General features: G+C 35.9%; 1 protein-coding gene across 20 annotated transcripts in view; it reads right to left on the bottom strand.

Annotated features, from left to right (window-relative positions):
* Nucleotides 1–24,644, bottom strand: part of AFDN (afadin, adherens junction formation factor) — a 115,296-nt gene that overhangs the window by 32,145 nt on the left and 58,507 nt on the right. For 13 of the 20 annotated variants that reach the window (XM_058019398.1, XM_058019415.1, XM_058019401.1 and 10 more), the window contains 10 exons: nucleotides 23,712–23,773; nucleotides 22,646–22,851; nucleotides 18,936–18,956; nucleotides 18,048–18,193; nucleotides 16,914–17,008; nucleotides 14,736–15,001; nucleotides 14,114–14,257; nucleotides 12,752–12,950; nucleotides 11,031–11,134; nucleotides 9,533–9,619 (listed from right to left, as the gene is read on the bottom strand). In XM_058019398.1, coding sequence (XP_057875381.1) covers nucleotides 9,533–9,619; nucleotides 11,031–11,134; nucleotides 12,752–12,950; nucleotides 14,114–14,257; nucleotides 14,736–15,001; nucleotides 16,914–17,008; nucleotides 18,048–18,193; nucleotides 18,936–18,956; nucleotides 22,646–22,851; nucleotides 23,712–23,773 — 1,330 coding nt within the window. The remainder of the gene's footprint in view (nucleotides 1–9,532; nucleotides 9,620–11,030; nucleotides 11,135–12,751; nucleotides 12,951–14,113; nucleotides 14,258–14,735; nucleotides 15,002–16,913; nucleotides 17,009–18,047; nucleotides 18,194–18,935; nucleotides 18,957–22,645; nucleotides 22,852–23,711; nucleotides 23,774–24,644) is intronic. The other 7 variants (XM_058019403.1, XM_058019417.1, XM_058019409.1 and 4 more) reach the window with 1 other exon arrangement.

The raw sequence follows: 24,644 nt of genomic DNA, 5'->3' as shown, positions 1-24,644 counted from the left end.
ATTAAAAACATACCCTTCAATAACAATTTTTTAAAAAATCTTAGATGCTTTAATACAAAAAAAAAGTTTCAATATAAAAGCTGGGTTTAATTTCCATAAAATGTCAGAATGTCTTCCTAATGATCTTTCAATATAGAAATGTACATTTCCATCTTAAGTATATATACATGTAAATGGTTTCACATTTCACATAAATAGTAAAATGAAAAAGTAGTACTGAACTGAAAGTATCTTCGCTCTCCAACTATACTTTGAATCCACAAAAGTGTCATACAGTCACCAACCTTTTTAAGTAATACTCCAATTTAAGTGGCTTCAGATACCAAGACTATATGTCAAAACATTTCAGTAGTTCACATAACCACACATCTTTTAAAATAAGTAATTTTCAAGATTTTCTTAAATTCTTCATATTTATGCAAACATGAAATAAGATTTTATTTTAACAATGTAGGTATCACATATATGTGTGCACACATCTTACACATATATATGTGTACAAATACATTTTAAGAAAGGTATCTGGGATGTCTCACAGCTCTTCCAAGTCACTTAAGCTTCTGTGGTATTTTATAAAAATTAAACAGTTTGATACGCAACAAATCAACTGCAAATAAAATGTGTTTAAAGAAAATAGCACAGAATTGTCGCTTATCAGGCCTGATACCAGCCATCAAGCCTTTTATCTGCCTACACCCAGAGTAGATTTCACTGATTTTTATCAAGGCTAATTCCTGATCCCAGATTCTTAAGCTTCCACAGCTTCTCTGCTTCTCTGTTGTAATAAACATCCTTAAAAGCAAGTCTATGGAACAGAATCAAGTCTCATTCTGACTGCTCTGGAAAGTAATTTATCTAGAAGCAATTAAGTAACCCAAGCTTGTAAGCATTTTAAAAAATAACAGTTTACTAAACTATGCAGCACATTTACAAATTCACTCTCTAGGAGGCAAAAGCAAAGGTTTTTGACCACCCACCCACTCACATTCCATAAAGCTGCATGTGTTCTTTAGGTTGTATCTGGATGAGTATAAATTTTATCTTCTTTAGGTACTAAATATACTAAGTCTAAGACTCACTGAACTACTTGCTGCGGGCCCAGAGGCAGAGAAAGGCCAACTCTGTAGCTACTGGTCCCACCTCTAGCAAGTGCACACTTTTCTGGACTTGAAAATCACAAAAAGCCCACTTTGTCAGAGAAAGCTAAGGTCTGTGTTGTCTCAAGACCCATGCAGACACTTCAGAAATCTGTCATCATTAGAGAAAATACTTTTCAAATATAAATGAGGTGAACCAGCCTACTGTATCTAAAACTGATCTGTTAGCTGTGGTTAGTTACAGCTGCACTGAGTCATGTTGTACCCTGACTCAAAAAGAATTTTAAAACTGACCCATGCTCTACATACAACATACTTTTGCTTTCCCCTCTCACATACTCCTCCATGTTGGGGGCCAAGACCCAAATGTGTCTGGAGCAAGGAAAAGTACAGTGACAAATGGGCAAAATATTTCCAATTAAACAAACAAAAATATTTCCAATCAAAGTATTTCCAATTAAACAAAACAAGCACAAGGTTCTCACCAAAACTTTGGTGATAATCAATATTATTCAACAGGTAAAGATACTAAGCATTTAAATGCTATGACCAATTCCACAGCAGCTTTAAACTGCACTGAGTAGGAAAAACAGATGAGAAGTGCCTTAATACACAAAGGAAAAAAAAGGCAGATTGGCAGCAGTACATCCAACATCTGACACATCCAACAACCTAGAAACTTTATGTCTGGTGTATCCAGATGCTCTACTTATAAGAAATCTCTAAGGGAGTAAAGAGAAAAGATTGAAGAGTTTTGTTGTTATTTTTAATGGAATAAGGGTTACATGTTACTTTTTAATAAAAGAATGTTTGCAATCAAGATTGACTTGCACACAAAGCAAGCAAGTGAATATACTCTCGTCTTTGAAATGTGCTTCTCACAGGACAACCCAGGATGTTCTGAAGTGGATGTCCTGAAATGGCATTAATAAATTATCCTGTGCTGTACTCTTGTGCATATGTATGGGGATTTTAACAGTGTTCAGCATGGAAAGCACGTACACTGACACAAAGAGCTCTAGCATCTTCTGTGCTAAACAGAAATACATAAATTTACAACAGCATAATTGCTCTCACACTCCAGGAATGCAACTGACCTAACATTTAACCCTAAGATTGGAATCAAGTATGCAACAGCTCCAAACTTACTTTACTTTATTCTTACTGTCAAGAAATGGGAAAAGTGGTAAGTAAATGCAAAAGGTTTCATATACAACATTTGTAAAACACTAAGCAAATTTTGTTCATTAGTCTGTCTTGATCTTTCTGGAAAAAGTCATCTTCTTTATTATTATAAATGCTGTAACAATGTAATATACTAGAAATGCATTAAAAGCAATTTAATTAAAAAACAAAAAAAAAAAGAAATTAAATACATGAGCATGTTTGATTCCACTTCTCTTTTGTTCAAAGGAAAACCCTTTCACTGAGCTCAAGGAAAATTTATTGCTTGAGCTCTATTTCACCAGACAAGGGTTAACTTTTTCATGTATATTTGCTATAAATACTCCATGAGCACTGACACACTAATAGAACGCAGAGTTATGTACAAATCCACAAGTTGTGCTGCAGGTTCTCTGATGCTCTTCCTCGGTAAGTCAATTCTGATCCTATGGCTCAGCTTAATTATGTCTGCATTAGGCTTCACAGGCAAGACATACCGGGCAATTTATTTTGGGAAAAAACCCACCCTGTATCTCTGCACTTTTTCAAAGAAATGGCACTTGCCTTTATAGCTAAGGATAAATTACAAACCAAAAAACCCAGAGCATTAACTTCCACATAATGCAGGCTCTGCAGTTTCAGGTGGATACAAAGTAATCCTGGATCAGTGTGTACACTAACACATACTATTAAGCACCTAAATTCCTACTCCAACTGAGAGTATTACTCATACAGCAAAAAGTCAACACAGAAATTACTAAGTTCCAAAAGTTTTTTCCATTAATAGGAAAAAAAAAAAAAAAAAAAAAAGGAAGAAAAGCTGTATTAACATGTATCTAAACAGAATTTTCAAAGTTATTAGAATGCCACAATTTAAAGAAGCCTGGTACAGGAATTCTAGCTAGAGTGTATGTGCGCTACAATTTTGGCAGGCATGCTAAGAATTGCCTGCATACACAGGGTACTAGTGCAATGAGGAAATGGCACGTGAATTTTAAAACTCACTTTCTTTCAGAAGGCCTATAATACATGTCTGGGTCACCTATTTGCAGTATCAATCTAAATACCAGAGAATAAATAAGACAAAACCCACTCCACTTCAGCAGAGCTGAGGTCTCACAGCTACTGAGAAGAAAAACCACACTGTGACAGTGTAACCTTCAGATTTTACACAGCACATAAAAGCATTAAAAAATTTTTGTACAACATCTACAGGGCACTGAAATGTAAGCAAAAACTCTGCTGGAAGCTAGGAATCAACAAAAACCAAGCAAATTGCTAACACACAGCTACTTATTTGTTCATTATGAAAACTAAACTGGCAAACTACATACTATTTTATTTCTGTGGGATTGAGAAATCTGTTCTGAAAATGAGAATTATAAACTGTGTTTTCCCTAAAGTCCTCCTAAGAAGCCTGTTAAGGCAACACCAGTAGTTTAGTTTAGCAGTTTAGTACTGAACATTAAAAAAAAAAAAAAAAAAAAAATAAAAAAGCACCTCCACAAAATTTTAAATCTTATTACTGAAACATTTCAATTAATTTATGCTGGGAGAAAAGGCCAGAAAATTTCCTTAAATGCTTAGAAAACACAGTCACAGGAAGGCTTTAAATGCTGAGATATTTGAAATCCTAAGACCTAGAACCTGTAAAAAGCTGAGAAACTAAAAAAAAATAAAAAATTCCATCAACTGTCTGTATTTGCAAAGACAAGTTAGATCCACATTTGTAATTTTTACCAGTATAATTAACTATAAGCATAATTTTCAATTTTGGGAAAAAATAATTAAAATCATGTTTGGACCTGTTCCTTCTACATGGATCTCCTTCAAGACATTTGTCAGAAAAACCTTCATAAAAATTTTATTTTAAAATTGATATTCCTGTAGACTCAAACCCTCCTTAAATTTAACATCTTGAACTGACTGCTAAATATAAAATGACAAGCAGTGGTTTAGAAATTAAAGCAACTTTAATTTCGAATCATTTAACTCATCCTTAAGAACAAACAAGGTTGCCAAATAATGCAAATTATTTCTGGGTAAGATGTTACAAATTTGTTTTACAACAGTAAGTCTGTTCCCTGGAGTATTTACTGCTGAACTGTCATACTCATGTTTAAAATGCTTCTATCAGAAAAGAAACACCTTATCACCTCTCACACTATTTCAGTAAGCACTACTTAGTCTGCCTACCTGCTAAAAAATCCTAGAAAATACACTCTCATTTATGTGCCAGTGGGGCCACATACATGTGCATTTTAAGGTCCTTGTATATATCTTAAGGTAACTTTTTCTGTTGATACTACTAAAAGATGACTGGACAAGAAGTAGAAGTGTGCCATACTTTAAAGTAGTAAATCACAATATACTAATGAGTATAACCAGCATGCAAAGATTAATCAACAAAACTTCCTGCAGGACATGGGAATCCTTTCTTTCGTGCAGTAGGAATCTAAACAGAATTGAAATGCCTCTCCTCTGCGAACACGTTCAATAATACGCCCTAACTGCAACAAATTTGAATGTTCTGATCTTTTCAGAAGGGTCTAGAGAGTATTAAAAATCTTACACTGCTTGGGACATTGATTTTAATTATTCCACTAAGATTTTTTAAGAGGAAAACAGACTTTTAGAGGAACCTGGATTAAAGCCAACTAATATGACAAATAAACAGATCACAGGTCATGCTATTCATGCTCTGGCACAGTAAAATAGTAGTTATCACACCTGAAACTTTAAATATTAATAGTCACTTCCACAAATTTCAGAAGTACATATGAAGAAGAAGCTAAAAATTAGTTTTTTCTTTCTAGATTTTAGAAAGTTAGCTACTAACATCTGACTATATTTAACTGCATGCTGTATTACATAGTTGCTACATGAACAAATAACTACTGGCAGGTTTAAACAGGCAAGAGAGCAGGAAAAAGTACAGGGATAGTAAAACTTCAGAGAAAAACAGTCCCAACAGAAACCTGAACGGACTTACCATGGATTCTGTTCTTCCAACAACAGAAAACCACATTTTGATCTCCGGGACTACAGATCCTTGAAAGAAAAAAAACAATTCTCCACTTCTCTTCCAGCCCTCAACAGCAACCACCAGCTCTAGTCTGCTGGATTTTCCAAGATACCCATCGAGATAACTCGGAGCTCGATGCTATGACACAGTGTAGCATTTATCAACACCAGCTATAACCAATACAATATTCAGACTCTTACGTAATCAGTTATGCCGTTCTGACTTCCATTTACTTGAGAGGCTTTATTAAACTCTGAAAACTGCTAGAAAAAACAAAAAGGGAGCCCTTTTGTACTAAAGACAAAAAACCTCCAAATTAAACAGGAAGTAATGCGCTGGCCCACAGATGGCTAAGAAGTCACATGCGAAAGCCCCCAAAAAAGTGATATATTTTTAAAGTAAACTGCATGCACACGCAGCTTCCAAATCATCTGGATTTCATAAAAACTTAACCACAATGTGGTTGGGAGTCTGGCAGCTTTTAACATCAAAACATCTTTCAGGGTTAGAGCAACCAAAGTCTGCACACAACCTCAAAAAGCAACACTGTTCCCCGTTCCCTATGCCCGACCACTCCTACCAACTACATTTCCATATTCCATTACAAAAGCTATTGCTAATAAAGCTACAGAGTATTGCTGTAAGAAAACATGCAATATCTACCAAAGGGCAGAACAAGAAGTTGTTCTTCTGGATCACATATGAAGCTATACACTTTAATTTTAAATAAAAATAAAAATTGGTTTAAAGCATTCAGTTTAAGAATTGTTATTAGGTATTTTCTCCATTTATAAAAAAAACCACCAAAACCCAAACAAGCACAACACTGTTTACAGTGCTCTGGAAGTTAACAGCAGTTTCATAAGTAAACCTATTTTCTCTATGCTCGCATATAGCATATGCACTTACTACATATTTGCTCAGAGGGACTGTCCTGTCTCAGATAACACCAAAGTGAAGTGAATTAGGTGATGCACTGAATTTCTGCTCTCTCTGGCACTCCTAGCAAGCCTTTAAAACTTCTAATTAAATAAAATACAAGTAGTTGTGATTAGAAAGTGAAAGAAGTAATGCACTTAAACATTTTACCTTTCTCTAGGTGGGAAGATGATCCAATAGAGAGTTCTCCAGAGACCTGACACTTTCCTATACTCCTTGACTCACCTCTTCAGGTTTCATTTTGGTTTTAATTATAATAATGTACACGTGTTTGCAAACACCTAGTATCCCAAGGTAATACTTCTATCATAAGAATAAACAGGTGCACAGCATTTCAATGCAAGCTGCATTCCTTCTCTGCTTGTACAACCTTTGTTTCAACTTCAATCCTTGTTTTTTGATTGCAAAAGAGAAGGCGTAACAATCACTTGATAATTAGGAACATTTGGTGTAAAGGTATTATAAAAGGTATGATTTCTAATTTTGTCATTATAAACTCTTAATTGGCACAGACTTTAAGCCAATAAAACCTCAAAACTAATAAAAACTCAATCATTAGATTACAAATATTTTAGATGTTTCCTTGGAGATGAACAGAGATTTACAAGGAAAGCACACATTTTTTTGCAATGGGTAGAAGAAAGAAAAACAGTCCATTGGTATTATTTTTCTTTTTGATCTCCTGAGAATCTGCCCATTTTGTCCATCTCTAGAATAGCATCAAGCTACATGTTAACAAACTCAATCTAAAGCCCATGACAAGTATGAGAAGCCCCGTAACAAGTAACAAGAAAGGCAGGTCAGCACTGACATGCAAAGGTATTCTCACAACAGGTTACTGAGAGCAAGTATTCAGGAAATACATCACAGGAAAAGAACTGCTTTCCTAACAAAAGCTAAACAGAGTCAGGGTTGTCCTTCACTGGTCGGAGCAGGGCCTGTTGACCAGCTGCACTTGCTACGGCTACAGCCCCTTGCGAAGCACTGTAGAAACCTACAGTTCATTAAACACAACTGGGTCAGCAATCAAGCTGGGCTCCTGTGCAGGGCAGCAGCAACTAGGTATTTCTCAAAGTATGAGCTCTCATTTCTTCAACTTTATGAGCACCTAATAGCCAACCTTTTACTATCAGCAAGTTTAGAAAAATCTGAATCTATTCTAATACTTGCCTCTCCCTCTCATTTCAGGCATTCCATCCAGTTAATGATTACAAAATTTTAACAAATAGTCTATTGGACTTCTTCCTAACTTTTTGAAGTTAAAAATGAGAATTTTAACTTTTATGCTGTTAAAAGATATACTACTTGAGACATATAGAAATATATGCTAGCAAATATCACCAATCTAAGGAATAGAAAGAAAAAATGCACCAACCCTTGCTAGCTTCTCAGTCACACTCACTCAGTTCTCTAAGCTGTTCTGCCCTGACCAGATTGAGAAAATTAATGCTTGTGTATTCTTTTTATTCTTCTTTATTCTTTTTTTTAATGAAGCCTATTACAGGAAAAGCAACGCTGATAATTACTCACAGTAAGCAACTTTGAACCTCTTGAAAATAATCCTACTTAACTACTACAGCAACTTGTTTCAAACAATGCATACAATCATTTCTATCCAATGAACATTCTAACGACTTCATATTAAACAGAATTTCTATTGTATATACACCAAAACTAAAACAATCTGTTTCTTGCTTATTTCACAGCAAAATTTAAAACATGACTGTTTTTGTATCAGAATTCCAATATTAGGGCAGCACACAGTGGTAAGATAAAATGGGACTGCCTGAACCACTGTTTCCTGCAACTGTGCAGATGAAAACTCTTCCTTCCATGACTGATGAGGTATTCCTTTACAGATGTCAGAAATCATGAAATGTATTAAATAACTTGTAAAAAACTTTCAGATCAAGCTTACGCACTGACAGTAGCATTATTGCATACTGCTAATGAAAGCTAAATGTCAGTTGTTAAATCAACATCTAGAAGCCAGCCAGCTCCAATGAAAAAGGAAATGTTCCCCCCTGTGCTATGCTGCTTCACTCTAGATGAGAAATTAGATTTCACAGAGTAAAGTGAAAAAAAATTACTTCCATGGCACATTTGAAACATTCAACAGAAATGCAGATGGCAGTCAGAAGTCCAATACATATTTAATCCAGTGTCAAGAACAAGTATTTGCTTCTCAGATTATTAACCCACTCCACTAAAATCAGAGCGGAAAATTGACTTTCCAGATCCTGAACTGTTTCCTCAATAATTGCTAATTGTTTAGAAGTATACACCTGACACCAGATATTTCTTACAGATGTCAGAAATAATTCTTAAAAGCTGATACCATGCAAGACTACCATTTCAAGGTCAGACTATTAAATGAGTAAAGGTTGTAAAAATAACCAAAAAACCAAACAGTGCTGTTTAGAAGCAATTAACTGTGAGGTAACTTAAAAGTGAAACAATCATGTTTTCAGCTCATGCACTAAGTGCCAAGAGTACCACATTATTCTGAAGTTTCACATACTACACAGTGAAGAGAAATTAGGAAAGACTTACTCCATCTATTGTAAACCACCTAACCACAACATAGACTTTTCAGTATCACTGTTGCATAATTTATAACAAGTTTTAAATGCAAAAGATTATGTCTGCTATTTGACTCAGTTAATAAAGCAAAATCAACCAACTAGTGGAGTCTTCCATCTGGTGGCTGGAGCTGTATGTGCATTCTATACATTACTATGTAGTGCTACAAGCTACACTACACCCTAGCTACTAGCTACAGATACTAGCTACAGCATACACCCACAATTTTAGCGATTACACTGTAGGTCTCCACTGTAAAGAAACAAAACTGAATCCATTCTTGCACCTCTATTCTGTGCAAAAGAAAAAGTGTTGTGTTCATGGCAGAAAGTATTCCAACTTTATTGTATACCTTTGAATTGTTTTGTTTATTCATCAATTAACCCACACACACATTCTTTGTGTTTACCTCTTGACTTTCAGCAGAAGTGCTAAATACACCTGTTTATTAATCCCGTTTAATAACACTGCTAACTTTCGGCTCTGAAAAAATGGAATAAACCTGTACCAGAGGTTTGAATCAAAGTGTTGTAATAACTACATCCATATTATGGCTTCCCTTGTATTGTCTCCATCTGTGTATTTTACAGAAACATTTCCCAATCAGAATAAAAGCGTGATCAACACAATGTGCACAAACAACTTAAGGGAAACAGACTTTTTCCATTAACATTTTCCACAGCAGGCTTTTCTCAGTAAGACTTAAACAAACTGACTTCCATACCTTGGCAGCAACAATGCTCAGTCCCATTCCATTTTGCTTTTTTAGTGTTACAGTGATAATTTCAGGTTCTTTTCTCAAAGGCTGAGCCTATCAAATATTGAAGGGGAAAGAAGAAAAAATTCAGAAGTTCATATTCACTGCCAGGCTAGTAAAGTAATTAAGCAAAATAGTTCATTACAAACAAAACTACGTTGTTAGAGCAGCAGGTCCCACATCCCAAATAATATATCTGGTATCTATTTTACAGGTAGAAAGGTAGAATAGCTAACATTTAATTAATATGGATTCATATTAAGTACTACACCTGTGTTATACTACACCGCTGAAACCTGAGGTCTACTCATTGTTCCTCCTTCTTTAATTCAGTAAAGAGATTATTAATGAATCACCAATCAAAACGTAACTGCTCCATAAAATTGTAGTACCTTTTAACGAAAACTGACCTTCAGATCTACACAGAGAGCTCAATTTTTAGTGCTGCATCTAGAAAATGATATTTTCTTTGCAGAATTATTAAGAAGTCAATTAATTTCAAAAGCAGAATTAAACCTTTGAAATCAAGTTTAAAAAAATTTCACTTCTGAATACTCTTGAATACAGCCGGAGTCCCCAGACATGTTTGGTAATTTTTTTTTTAAATATCTTTTAACATTGCCAGTTCCTCAACTCAAAAAGTTGTCATCACAATCTTCATTAGCTGAAGAATGTCAGTTGGAGCACACCAGCTTGTATTCATACTGAAACATAACTGCAAGTTCTACAAGACCCATGACAAGTAAAAATATAAGCCAAGGAGAGTAATTTAAAAAACTTGTACTTTCTGACTGAGTTCAAGTATTAGAAATGCAAGTAGTTTTTAAGCTGAAAATACTAATTAAAATATGATGCTATATCGCTTTAGTTGCTGTAAAAATTATTTCACATACAGACACCATCTTTCCAAAACCAAGCTGTTCTGTAACTTTGATATTCAAACAGACAAGCAGAAAGAACCCACCACAAAACAAACAAACAAACCCTTACAACAGAAAAGAAAAAAACCCTTACCTTGCACTGAAGTGAGACTCTTTTCAGTAAGTACAATGTAAAACTAAAGTTTTTGGGTTTTTTTCAGGAAAAAGCATCAGACTAGAACTTAATATTAAATATTTGGTTGGTAACTGCCAATTTATAAATAAATCAGCCTAGGGTTCTGTAAGTTATTTATAGAGCCACATCCATATATTTTTTTGCCTGTGTTCAGAAGAAATTTCTTCACTGTTTATTCTCAGATGGGGGAATATGACAAAGCTTACTTATGTGAAAATTATAATCATGCTACAGCCTAGAAAAACAGTGACTTCAAAAAATATCCAAACAGTTCCTTAAATGCACCAAGTCACTGATGAACTACATGTTTAACAATGAATCCTATTCTTCCTAATAAGGGCCTGATCACATAAAACTCAATGCCTTGCCAAGATTGCAGTCAGTACTTATTCACTAAATCAATACTTACCAGCTCAGCATTCTCATGGGACAGGTGACTTTCGTAATCTGCACCTTCAAAGTATATTGTCCATGTGCCTGGTGACCGTGGATGAGGTATTAGTCTACAAAAGCCTAAAAGAAAAAGTAATGTCAATATAGTCATGGTATTTTCTCAAGGGATTAATTAAAATAAAATAGAATTCACCTTTTTATGTTCATTAACGTGTCAAATCTTATATCTCAGATGCCATTATGGCCTTTGCAGCAATTTTATGCTACCACCTGCAAAATACTACAGTTCTATAGCTGCTGCTTCTCAGAAACATACTTATTTAAAAACACTGCAAGCTCACAGAAAACTCCAGGGCTACAAAATATTGCTTTTACCAACCAGATTCAGAAGAGACACGAAACACCAAATAATTTTTTAGAATACAAACTATCAGAACTCTGATTAAAACAGTGCTACAGAAATTTACTTTGCAGAGGGTCTAGCTAACCAGTCTTAGCATAGATTTAGCAGAGGAGAAGCTCTGTGTGCATTCAATATGGTTTCAAATGCAGCACTGCAATTTACAGGTATTTAGTTTGATTTCCTTTTTTTAACTTGAAAAATTCCTAGAATTTTGAAAAAGAAGCCACAGCAGTTCAGAAATATCCAACATTTTCTCCTACATCAGGGACACTGAGAACACACATCACACAGAAATTATTGATCACTGCATTCAAATATATGATATTCTCCTCCTCATCAAGACCATTTTTCTGCAATTCAGTTTACATTGTTTCACTCCAAAAAGCCCCTCAGCATAATTTAAGGGATACCCAAAAAGCAAAATTTTGAATATATGCATTTTAAAAGCCTTACTTATAATGAATATACAGCCATTTGTATGGCAACGAATTATACTTACTAATTAAATAATTTATTCTACTAAGCTCCTTTAGTTTCAAAATTGCCCTCTGCTACTAACTGGACTTTCAAAACAGTGAGTTTCCTACTTTTTTTTAAATGCAAGAATAGAGCTTTTCTATAAACTAAGTTGCAGGCAACAATTGCAAAGGTTCACTGTAGTACAGAGTGAGTTTGCTTTTTCAATAGCCTCCTTTGCTACAGCCTCTTATCTACCCTGACATTCCTGTAAAAGTTTTTTTAAACAACTGCTTTTAAGCAGAAAATTAAGAAATTCTAATAAAATTGAGGAGCACCAAATAAAGATTATAACTTGCTGATTTACTGAAAATGCTCAGACAGACCCTCTGCTTTACTTCCACAGGTTTAAGTCAGTTTCATGCAACCACAAGATCTATCATCCACTTGCCATTTGAAATTCTGTTGGACTACAAATGCCCAAACCATAAGTTCTTACACTGATCAACAGTGAAAGAATTATTTTAACCTCATAAGGTTTTTTAATGTAATATGGAAGCAGCTGATGAGTAAAGAAAAATTAGATTCTAACTATTCAATTCACAATAGTTTTAAAAATCAAAAATGCTTTGGAGCTAAGGCACAACAATATTTTGGCAGGCTCCAGAACCTTCAAACTGAAAGAAAGGGACAGGGAGAAAGGGTAAGGATTAAAAAAGCCTTAATAATTTTAATGGCTTGCAAAAGCAAACACTTGAAGAGCATAGAATAAAAAGACTGAATCATACACAAAGAAAAAGTGGCTTACACTTTACTAAAATATATTCTGCATTCTGTGTTTGCTACACAGATCATTGCAAAACAACAAAAGAACTAACCTCTTTGACAGAGTGGATCTAAAAATTCTTGTAACCCACTTGGAACATTTCTGACAACATCACAGGAATAGCCATCTTCTGGTAAGAGAAAAGGTAGCTGTAAGTCAGGATCCTCTTCCAGCTGGACTTCTCGGCCATCGCTGCGAGCAAGTTCATCAGCCGTATTTTCTGCAACAGTTACTACATTCTCTATCAATTCCTGGACAGAAGGCAGAAAGACATTATTACTACAAAGAGATCATTTTATGAAGTTAAAAAACCTTACATTAAGATGATGCTAAGACTGCAAGAAAAATCAACTTCTTTGGCTCTGCTATGTACAGTCAGTACACTGCATTGCTTTATTTTATGAAATCCCATAGATAATTGTATTAGCAAATGAGACATAAGCTCTTATTTTTACTTCAGTATTTTCCAAACCTGTGGTGCATGTTTTTAATTTTATTATTATTATTAACAATAATAACAATAATAAAAAAAGCCTAAGCAACTATGGAATTCTACCTTTGTGTAAACAGGTAATATGGGTTATGTTCTTCAGCAAAAGACATTTTAGTTTGGTAGTAGCCAATACACATTCCAAGCTACACATCCAAATACAATTTCCAAGCTACACATCCTTCCTCCCATTCCCCCAACACCTTTTCAGTTGTTTTATTAGTGCTTCTGACTTAAGAAACAAATGTATCCAAAGTTCATAAAATTATTTGCAAATAATGCATTCAGCTATATAAATATTAGACTACCTCTGCCTTTTTTTTCTTTTCTTTTTGAGATCAGTGAACTATCAGAGTTTACCCAAAGAGTGCTTTTTACAATTCTGCAATAACACAGCTGCCTTTTTAATTTTGCCATGGATAAAACTTAGAATAGCCAGTCATCTTAAATATCAAGAAAAAACACAGTCCCAAAACCAACATTATACATATATATATACATACAAGTTGCAGGTATCAGTACGTTAATCAAAGAACAATCATCCGCTGCTTGTATGAAGGGATTCAAGATGCCTCAATATTTACCTCCTACATGTCAAAAAGTGTATTGTTTCTGATGCTTTCCTTTATTTCTACAAATTAGCAAACCTTGATCCTTCTGGTTACACAGAACCAGATTTTAGGGGTGCTTTGTTCTCTCTTCTAGCACCTTTCTGTATTTCATTACAAATGGTGTAAGATACACTGACACCTCTGAATATGTGCAACATGGAATGGCACCTTCCTTTCCAACTCAGTGTAAGAGATTCTTGTTAACACCCTGCTTGAGTCAGTGAAGTACATCCACCAAAGGTAAGATAGTTATTCATGGCCAATGGCTTTTTATCTCCAGTACGTTAAAACTGGAGTGATAGAAGAGACTTACTGTTGGGATGAGTGGTTCGTCTGGAGCACAGTGATAATTCTGCAACAGGGCTTGTAGCTGCAGAGAATTCAGCTTAAAACAAGTACTGTTAATATTTGGAACATCTGCATGTGAGTATTTGTCCATGGTAAGCAATGTGGTTGCCTAGAGGGGAGAAAAAAGTCCCAGATGACAAATTAAAACCAGAATAAAACTTTAGGCCTTATATCTAAATGATCTTTAGACATGGGAAAAGAGAAAGCAAGAAGACAGATCTGTAACAGAAGCAACATCAATAGCCTCCCCAAAAAACCACTAAATAAAGATGAATTAATATTGAAGCTGTAATAAATTTTTCAGCTGCTCTTCCTGTCTCTGTTTGGTATAGTTACAGCTCAGTCTTACAGCTCAGTCTTCTTTCTAATAAATGAAAATTTAACAACCATGTTCACTATTAATTTCACTTGTAACTTAAACATTAACGATATTGAAAACATGTTTTGTGTCTTTACCTCAATGCTATCTCAGCATTCCAGGACTGACTCACTCAAGTCCACATACTATTTTCTAGGAACACAGCATAGGCAAATATTGTCTTTGAATATATGAATATGTGAGAGGTGTTAATCACAAATACACTCACCTGTACTATTCTGCTCAGGTGGCAATCAGCAGCCAATTCCAAACCCTGTTTTTCTGCCCAGGCTTCAATGTGGCCAAGCTGTTGGCGCATGATAGCTCCCCAGTAATGTGAACATAACCCTGAATCTGGGGCTGTAACTAATCTGTTAAAAAGCCACATGTTGATAAAATGAAAGAGCTGGGAGAAGAGCTGTATGGTCAGAGCAGCATTTACTCTGCATCGTCGCAACAGGGACATGGCTCCAGTCAAGGTATGCAGCACATCATCTACAGAGATAAAACAAAAAGTCACTCATGTTCATAAACTGCAGAGTACACCTGGTTTAGGCAATAACACGAAGACACTCAAGTCAGGCTGGTGAAAATCTAGGTGGAACCTATGTGTATTTAATTACACATCTTTCAGAAATACACTTACTGGTCCATGATTTTAAAGATGGAACAACATTCAAATGCTAGGTGGAACATAACTCCTGAAATGAAAATAAATTCTTGGGGAAAATATATATCATGCAAGTAAACAACTGGCTATACCCAATGTTTAAATCACATTCTCACTTCAGTAAACTGATTTTTCTATTAGTTTTTATAACAAGTTCATATTCTGTTCTTCTGTGCAACCTTTGTATTTTACTGTTTCAAATGCATATTCTAATTATTCCATAGCTTCTTATAAGTATCAAATTGTACCCAGAAATTTCAGCTGAAGTTATTTGCACTGTATGATGCAGTTAAACTATAGAATGCACCTTTTTTTCACACATCAGATTTTTAAAACACTTCAAAATCCCATTTTCCAATTACTCCCCAATATTACCTAACAAGCAAGAGGGACTTCTATTAGCATCACCAAGAGCAAACACCCTCATATATTTCTCAGTGGAAGCAACACACTTATCTCCAGGTCTTCTTTAAAGCAATACTTTTCAATTGGAAATCTCTTTTGAGGAGACCATTAGTTTTTTTAGAATTGAAACTCAAGATTGTGTCTGAAAAAATATCTATAATGGTAATGAGAAATCTATAATGCAGCTCAAAAATAACTGAAATAATAAACAGCATCTGCTTTTATTCCAGTATCAGTTTGCTATATTTTCTGGGTTTGTGCCCCCAGAAGTACTCTCACAGTACATGGCCCTACAAACATAGCAGTGCCTCTTCAGTCTTCCTTAAAGGTTCAATGCAGGAGAAAAAGCAAGAACAGAAAGCTTAATATCTAAAGTACCAGAAAGTATCTATTAAATTTTTGTACTTCAACAGAATGCTCTGTTTAATTGCTCTGTAGATCACTTTTCATTCAATTATTGAGACATTAGAAGCCTGAGTAGAGTCACTGAGCACGGATTACAAACGCAGGGTGATACAGCACACATTGAGCAGGGTGCTCTGGTGGCAAGCATCATGTTTCAAGTATCACAGCAGGGAAGCCTGGCAGGAAGCTACATGGCCAGCCAGCCTGACCTTAGTAGCTGGGAGGCTCTTCATCAGGTTCTCCCATAACATCTCTACAGTTATGGGAGGAAACTGCCAAGGTGAGGACTGGATAAACTGATGGCAACACGTGGCTGGACAATAGGACTCGGTGCATTTGCAATGTCCAGCTGGCAATCACAGATTAGTGGCTTCCCTCATGTTTTGAGGGGAGACTGATACTGTTTAATTAATGCCTTCAATTACTGATCTGAGCAATGTGATGGAGCACATTCTCAGCAAGTTCACAGATGATACCAAGAGGGGGCAAAATACTGATACACTAAAGAGCAGCAGCATTTTTCAGGAGGGCCTCATTAGGCTGGAGAAATGGGCTGACAGGGATTTCATGAAGGTCAAAGGCAACTGTCAAGTCCTGCACGTAGGACAGAGTAAGTCTGTGCAACAGCACAGGACAGGTGCCACCCAAACAGAAAACAACCCCAATGAAAATTATGGAGACATCCTAGTAAACATCAGGATGAATGTGATTGAACAGTGTGTTGTTGCTTGAAAGGTATCCAGTTGCACACTTAGCTGCTGAGTCAGCAGCAGTGCAGCTGGCAGGAGGGAGAGAGGGAAGCAATCCTTCCTACGCACTCAGCATTGCCAGACTGCCTCTGCAGCACAGCATCTGCTTTCAGAAACCCTGGCACAAGGAGGATACAGGTTTAAGGGACCAAATTCAGTAGAGATCAAACAGTCTAACCTATTTTAGGCCTCTGAGGATTATTTTCCTCTGGATCATCCAGGAATGCTGGCATGTAGTTATTAAGCTCTGACTGCAGACAATGAACCAGGTACCTGGAAGGGAATGGGGGAAAAAGTGAATTTTAAATCCTCCATGTGTTCATTACAAAGATTCTAAAGAGAAGAGTTCTACCATATTACAAGATTCCTGAAATTTCTGTGTTATGAATGTGATTATAGGAAACCCAATAATACTTTTTAAAAGGGCTGAGATACCAATTTTCCCATAAATTTCCTAGAAATGTTGCACAAATAATTAGGTTGTCTGGGAACAAGCAATATGCATTTACATGCAATATTGCCACCACACTGGTAAGAGACAGTCATATGCTACACAAAGAGATGCTGTCAGGCCAATCTTGGGTTCCATCACCAGTGGCTTGGGGAGAAGGAAAAAATCTGCATATGAACAAAAATTAAGCTTTTATTTTGATTAATGTTGTGCTTAGCCAATACTGTTATCTTTATTCAAGAACACTTTCCTCTGAGGGTTTCCCCTTCCCATTTGGTTATTTAATACAATTTTTCCTTTAATCAGTACTGTAATTGCCTGAGCTGACACGTATAGCTTGATTTTTTTACTCCAAACCAAAACCTGTCCTTCCTTTTTAAAGAAAAAACTATGCAAAAAAACCACTGTGAAAATTGCTATTTAGGAGAATTATGAAATTAGATTATATTTAGAAGCCTTTAATGAGCACAAGATTCATTACTTTAAAGACCCAGGAATATTTAAGCCTATGTATTTACATACTAACAGCAAAACTAAACTTACCTCACAATTTCACATTAAATTAAGAGAAAGCAATCAACACAAACTAAATTTCCCTAAAATTATCATTGGCTGCCTCAACTATCACAAGATTATCTAAGAGATAAAACTTGTGCACAACTCAGTGATCCTTATTCACAAAACAGGGCATCTGTCTAAAGAAGTAAGTCTAGGCCGTTCTTTTAAGTTTTCCTCTCAGGTATTTAAAAATACTCAAAGGATATTATTGCAATATCTAAAATCTGGCAGAAATGTGAAGTTGTTCTATAAATCAGAGAAACAAAGAAAATGGTAATTGAAACAGAAGTTTGATATCCTTACTTGAATGCCATTTGAACCAAGTGCGCCAAAACATCTTGTGCATCCACAGTAATTCGGCTAAGATCTCTGTCTTGCTTTATGAAATTGAGTAGTTCAGATGCATTTGCCATCCAAAAGGCAAGGGCCCCAGCAATATTCTTCTGTTTCTGTAAGTGGAAAGAAGCAAGAAATAATACAGGGAAATAATTTTCTGATAAAGCATGGCAGCTTAACAAGGCTCCAAAAGATAGACCAGTACCTCTTCCCATTTCACCAAACATCTCTCAGATACCAGATATTTGCAAAATGTTTGTACGTAATACTGCAATTGCTGTAACTGCTATGTTTAATTTTAACATGTTCACTGAACACATGAAATGCTAATAAATTGCCAATAGCCACATGAATGAAAGCCACAGTGTAAGCATCAAATTACACAGTGTTAAGAGCTTAGCAGATGCAGTATCTGGTAATCTGTGCACTTTTAAGCGCATATTCACTACTGCCCACTGCCACACTGATACTGTGCTCACTGGCTTTGATACCACGTGATTCAGTATCAAGTACTGATCTATCTCACCATCTCCCGACCACAAATGCCAGGCCAGGCAACCTCAGATGAAATCCAAAGAATAGGAACCACAAACAACAAAAAAAGAAAATAAAGGGAAGAAAAAGAACTTTGGTCATTTCATATCCACATTGAAGTGCGTTAAGCAGAAATTATGGAATGCCGTAAAAGTTGCAAAGTCAAAAAAGGATTTTAGTACTGCATGTTCCAGTTGCTGAATGAGTGTTATGAACTGTTCAAGTCCAGCTGTTTGAGTATTGTATTTTGATATGGAAGCAGCATGAGAAACTGAGCTAAGCCAACATAGCTAGGATCAGTTCCCAGCAAATATATCCTACCTGATCAACCTGGTCTACCTCCTGGAGAAAAACGGACGAAGGAAATCAAACAGAATAGAAGAAAGAAACTTGTGAACAATCATGAAAGCTTTAGAAATCAAACACTAAATATGAAGGTACAACACATGTTCACAGTTATACACAGATGCATTAATCAGTAGCCACAATGCAACTGAGCTTCTTCTAAAAAATTAATGATTTTACTAGGACCAGTAGCACAACAGCTACGAACTGAAGTGCCTACATGTCACAATTAATTCAAGGAATTAATGTCTTAAACTAGTTGCCATCACAGACTGGTTATTCCATGCTCAGTGTGCCAGAGAAACCTTGCAGAAATTTTTGCAGGCAATGGGGTAACTAGCCATCCAAACAACAGATTCTGGAAGCCATTTGCCCACACTGCTGCAATAGAGACAATATACAAACACATACAAAGAGAGAACAGAAAATCCCCATCCAAAATGGAAAAAAAACCAAAACAACCCAACAACAACATTGAAAAGCAAACAAAATACACAGAACACCTAGGACAGATTTAATACATAACTTTTCAATTAAAGAACAAAAAGATTGTTTGAAACAACAGAAGACTCAAATGAAATACCATACTAAGTTTCTTAAATGTTGGTAAATATAAAGCTACACTGAGTTAAAAGAAAAAAAAGAACCCACCAGATGTTTGTCTGATTATTTAGAACTGAGCTCTTAATTTTTTTTTTTCTGTTCAGATCACTCTCCCCCACCTGCAACACAGTGAGCTTAGATGCAAATATTCGAGGTGTTACTGTTTTAATTTTAGTTAGAGCTCAAAACACCAAATTGCTGCTTTTTTGTTTCCTCGCCCTTTTCAACCAAAGCACTCTTAACTGACTGAAGATGTGTTGGCACAGAACAAAAGGAAATGCTCCTTCTACAAACAAATGTTAAAATTTAAAAAGGATGAAAAATGCCACAGAATGATTTGGGGAAAAAAAATAAGGATACAAAAAAAAGGGCTTTTTAATATGAACTAAATTTCTAATCCTGCTTTTTTTAATTGAAAGCACTGAGCCTTCTCATAGATCTCTCCTATTTTATTCTGATCTCATACAAAGTCATCTATAATATTTGGATATAAATACTATATATGAAGTCACAAATTTAATTTGTCAGCAAATACTTCTTGAGTAACTTCACAAAGAGACTTAATAGCTTTCTGATCTAGGCAGGCAAAATTAAGATCTCAGTCATTAATTTACTCCCACAATACAGCACAGGATTTTGTGCACCTTCTCACTCCTGCTTTGGGTGCCTCTCTCCATTTGCCACTCATTTGTTTTCTGTGTCTCTCACACCATCAGATCCCCTTCAGTGCAGGAACACTTTACACTTGAGCTATTGTGATACAATTTATTACATGGTGATCTGACTGTGACAGCCATAAATACACCACTTATGTTACACCTTAGATGAAGTAATTTGACTTAGCTAATCTTGTACTGTTTCTACTCCACTAAGATAGGTCCAAGCTAAAGACATTTTACTGGTCCCTAGAATCAATGTATTTCTTTGCCTTCAGACTACTAACCTTGAAATTCACTAAATTTTTTCTCTTTTGTCCTGGGTGTATTTTCCCCCATTTCCTCTGGCTCCTTTCACCATGACATTTGAATGAACCTCCTCCCAATTTCTATGCAACCTCTGACTTCTTTCAGGTAATTTCTTGCAACTAGGCAACATCTTTCACAAACCACAAATACTGCTTCCTTGCTGATGTGCTCCATAATATTTAGGTTGGAGATTAGAATGCAGCTGAAGTTACAAGGCTGTAGAAATGGCCTTCCACAAAGGATAGTCCAGACAAACAGCTGGGTTTAACAGTTTTGTAATAGTATTAGCAGGATTATAGAAAATACATTTGCTTACAAACACAAGGCTGCATGTGACTTGGGAAGTCCTTCTCAGTGCAATAAATGAGGTTTTTTTCACAGGATAATCTACTTTTGAGCTTTGATTTGTTTTCAAGTCAAACTGATGTTTGAGTCCATCCCTCTAGTATCTTCCAGCAATCACCCTGTCAGCCATTCAACGAGGAACAAAAAACTTTATCTCTGCTTTCCCACTGTACCTGCCTCTGCTACTACAGGTCTTTTTAGGTTCATTATAATTAGTATACATTAGTTCTATAAACTGAGTGACTTTCTTTGATTCAGACCTGTAATTTCAAGTTTATATTTGAAGCCTACTTCTCTCTGTTTACTTTCCATTCTAGCCACTGAACTGCTGATGTGCAGGCTCTTGCTAGTTCATGTTCTCCCCTGTAGTCAGTCTCCTCTCTTACAGATTTAATTTCTTTTTTTTTTTTTAATAAAAGAGCCTGATATTAATTTTTGATACCATTTCCATATCCACTGACTGTGACATCAAGATTCAAAGCAACATACTAGTTCTTCAGAACTAGTAGCATCAGAAGCAAACTGCTGTTCTGTCTCTGATCAACTTTGGAACGTACACAGATCTTACTTTCTTATTGCAAAGTGTCCTCAACAAAAGCATTTCCTCCCAATCTTTCTTGTGAAAGGGAGCAGCTTGTTGTATAAGATTACACAAGTGTCTAGAGCTAACATTCCCTTGCTGAAAACTTCACTAAATCTTTCCAAAACCTGAACAATTTTGGTTTGTTTTGAGTTTCATGCCACTCCTGTTGATTACTTTCCTACTCTCCCTTACTCAAGCTGTTGTGTAACACTTGCAATGTAAATTCTCTAAGCAGGACTGACACATTTATGTTTATGCCTGTGTATTATGTTATGCCTGTACAGCACTTAGTGCAGCAGGGTTCTTGCTGCTACTCTGGCAGCACTATTTGCAACGAACACACCTGTTTTAATAAACATAGAAACAGATTTCAATTTTTCTTCTGAGAAAAACCTGCAGACAAAGAAGTTTAATTAATTAATTACTGAGGATACATGAACTAGTACTCCTTTTTGAGAAAATGACCAGTCTGTTTTACCAATGCAAGGTACACAATGCAAGGTACTGTCCAATATCACAGACAGCCCAGTGGATTTTATCCTGAATTTTTACACAAAAGAGAATTTCCCCTGTGATTCTGTAGAAGTCTTGCACATATAGTACAAGAGTGTTAGACTAGATATAAAACATTGGAACATATGAGAACTTATATTTCTCTTTACAAAGCAGTTGTGTCAGCTTGGTTCAAGATGCCCAAGTTTTACATCCAGCTTTATGTTCAAGACATCCAACCATTTTTGTGGTTACAAAAGTTGTAAAAGTGACAAGGTTGGAATTTTAAAGTTGTGATTCTTTTAATACGTTCATTTCAAGTATCAGTCAGTGCAAACAAATGCTACCTATACAGTATTCTTTAATAAGGCAATCCAACTTGTTTTACAAGGGTTCACAGCCAGAAATGTTTCCAAAGACCTTACCTTCTAGAAAGGAGTCACCTCTTGTCAGGGAACATAATCTTCAGAGCAACAGCCACTCCCTAACTTCCCACATTGCTCAGGAGAGAGTTTCTTACCACAGACACTATTCACTGACATAAAAGCAGTGACTGCCCCTCATAAGGGCAGTCAATGCAGGTACTACTGTTTAATCAACTACTGTTAAGGGTCAGACTAAGAAAAAGGCTAAGAAGTTTGCTCGATTATCAACAAACTGTAGGTAATTCCCTTGACATATTTTGCAGACTAACTCACCTGTATCACTCCTTCCATCATGTTCACCATCTTGTTGACTATTGCAATGACTTTGTGAGTACGCTCAGCAGGAGTGATGTCAGGTCTGTATTGGCTGGACAATACATACCGACATGTCATATACAAAACATATGTTGGGGACAGCTTAAAATGAACTGTCGAGCTATTTGTGTAATTTATAATGGCAGATAAGAAGGCATCTTCAGCTGCAGACAAAGAGGAAAAGAAACACTATGTCATAAATCCAAAGACAGAAAGTAAATGAAAGAAAACCATTTCCTAACTTGAGGCTTAAAGGATTTTCTTAGGGAAAAGAAGAGGAAGGGAGAGCAACTTACAGGCATTTGAACTCTAAGTTATCTATTATGTACTACAGTTAGACACACTTACAAAACACTGCCATATAAAGCCAGAAAATCTGATCATTGGGAAACATTTCTGTACTATTTCCTATCTACTGAAAATTTGCATCTTCAAGGGAACAGGAAAATGAAAGATTTCTCTTGCACATTTTACTCCAACAAAGCTCTTGTACTAATAAAAATCAATCTTTGCTTGCTCACTAATCTATTTAGTTTCAGATATTTGAAGCATGGGCAATCTCTAGTATGTTATTTTGCTACCAAATCTGAGGCCTTTAAAGCCTGGAGACCAAGATAATAATAAATTAAACTCTAAATGACAATGTAAATCTAATCAGACTTTATAGAAAATGGATTTTGACCAAGATGCAATCTATTACACAAGGCACAGAGAACTATATAGAAGACAATGAATCCAAGGTACTGGGGTGGAATTAAAATATTTTCATATTTAATCTGAAAATCTGAAGGTGTTGAAATGCCATCAGAATTAAGATATGCATGAAGATATGCCTCAATATCTAAACTATCTGCTCACCCTCCCAACAAAACAAGTTATACTGTTTATACTGTCTAGCATCTGTATAGTCATAGTTTCTTTCAATGTTTACTTATATCACCCTTAAGTTTTTAAGCTGACTGAAATATTACAGTATAGAAGAATGCATTAACAGGTTAGTATTGTAACTTCACAATTTACTCACAGCTTTCCCTGAATTCAATACTGGCAGGCAGTATCAGTTCTGGTCCATGAGTATCCTGAGATCTAAAGAAATATGAGAAAAATTGAAACAAATAATCCACATCGGTGATATTAATTAATTACTGTAAAATTACATATTACTCCAAATACACTGGTTCCAAATATTGGCACAACAACCTTCCACAGAACGACACTTTTTTTACCTTTCCTCCAGAATCATTCAAGCTGTATTTGCCAGCAACACAACAGACTTGAACTGTGGAGTCTGTGATATTAATGAGCACCCTCTTGTGTGCTGCACAGCAGACTGATAGGATCAGTTTGCCATCTGCCATTTACAGCATTCAAATAACAAATTATTCATGGACACATGAAAGAAATTGAATGAAGCTTTGCCTGAAACATCAGCTTAGTTACAACAAATGTACTTTGCTGCCTTTTATGCCTTCAAAATTTATGAAGACTTTAGTCAACCTATTGGATCTTTTCTTCTGGTAAAGGGCAAAAGGAGGTCAAACCCCGTCCCTACCTAGCTGTTGCTACATTACATCAAGAAACAGCTATTAGCCCCAGAACTGTCCTCACTGAAACTGACTGCAGAGCTATTTCTCACCAGAAACCATCAAAATCACCAAGCAGAAAACTGAACAGAGATTTGACTTTTCCGGTGCCTGCAAAAGGTTAAGTGTGTATTTCACAGAATCACGGAATATCCTGAGTAGGAAGGGACCCATCAGAATCACTGATGCCTGGCCCTACACATGATACCGCAAGAGTCACAACTTGTGCATGACAGCATTATCCAAATGCTTTTTGAACTCTGTCAGGCTGGTGCTGCGACCCCTGCACTGGAGAGCCTGTTCCAGTCCTCAACCACTCTCTGAGTGAAAAACCTACTCCTAATTTAATAAATCATTACTGCCTTAAGCAAATA

The sequence above is a fragment of the Melospiza georgiana genome, chromosome 3, assembly GCF_028018845.1.
Source record: "Melospiza georgiana isolate bMelGeo1 chromosome 3, bMelGeo1.pri, whole genome shotgun sequence".
Lineage (NCBI taxonomy): Eukaryota > Metazoa > Chordata > Aves > Passeriformes > Passerellidae > Melospiza > Melospiza georgiana.
Note: the sequence above shows the minus strand (reverse complement) of the source record. Positions and strands in the feature narration are given on the sequence as shown.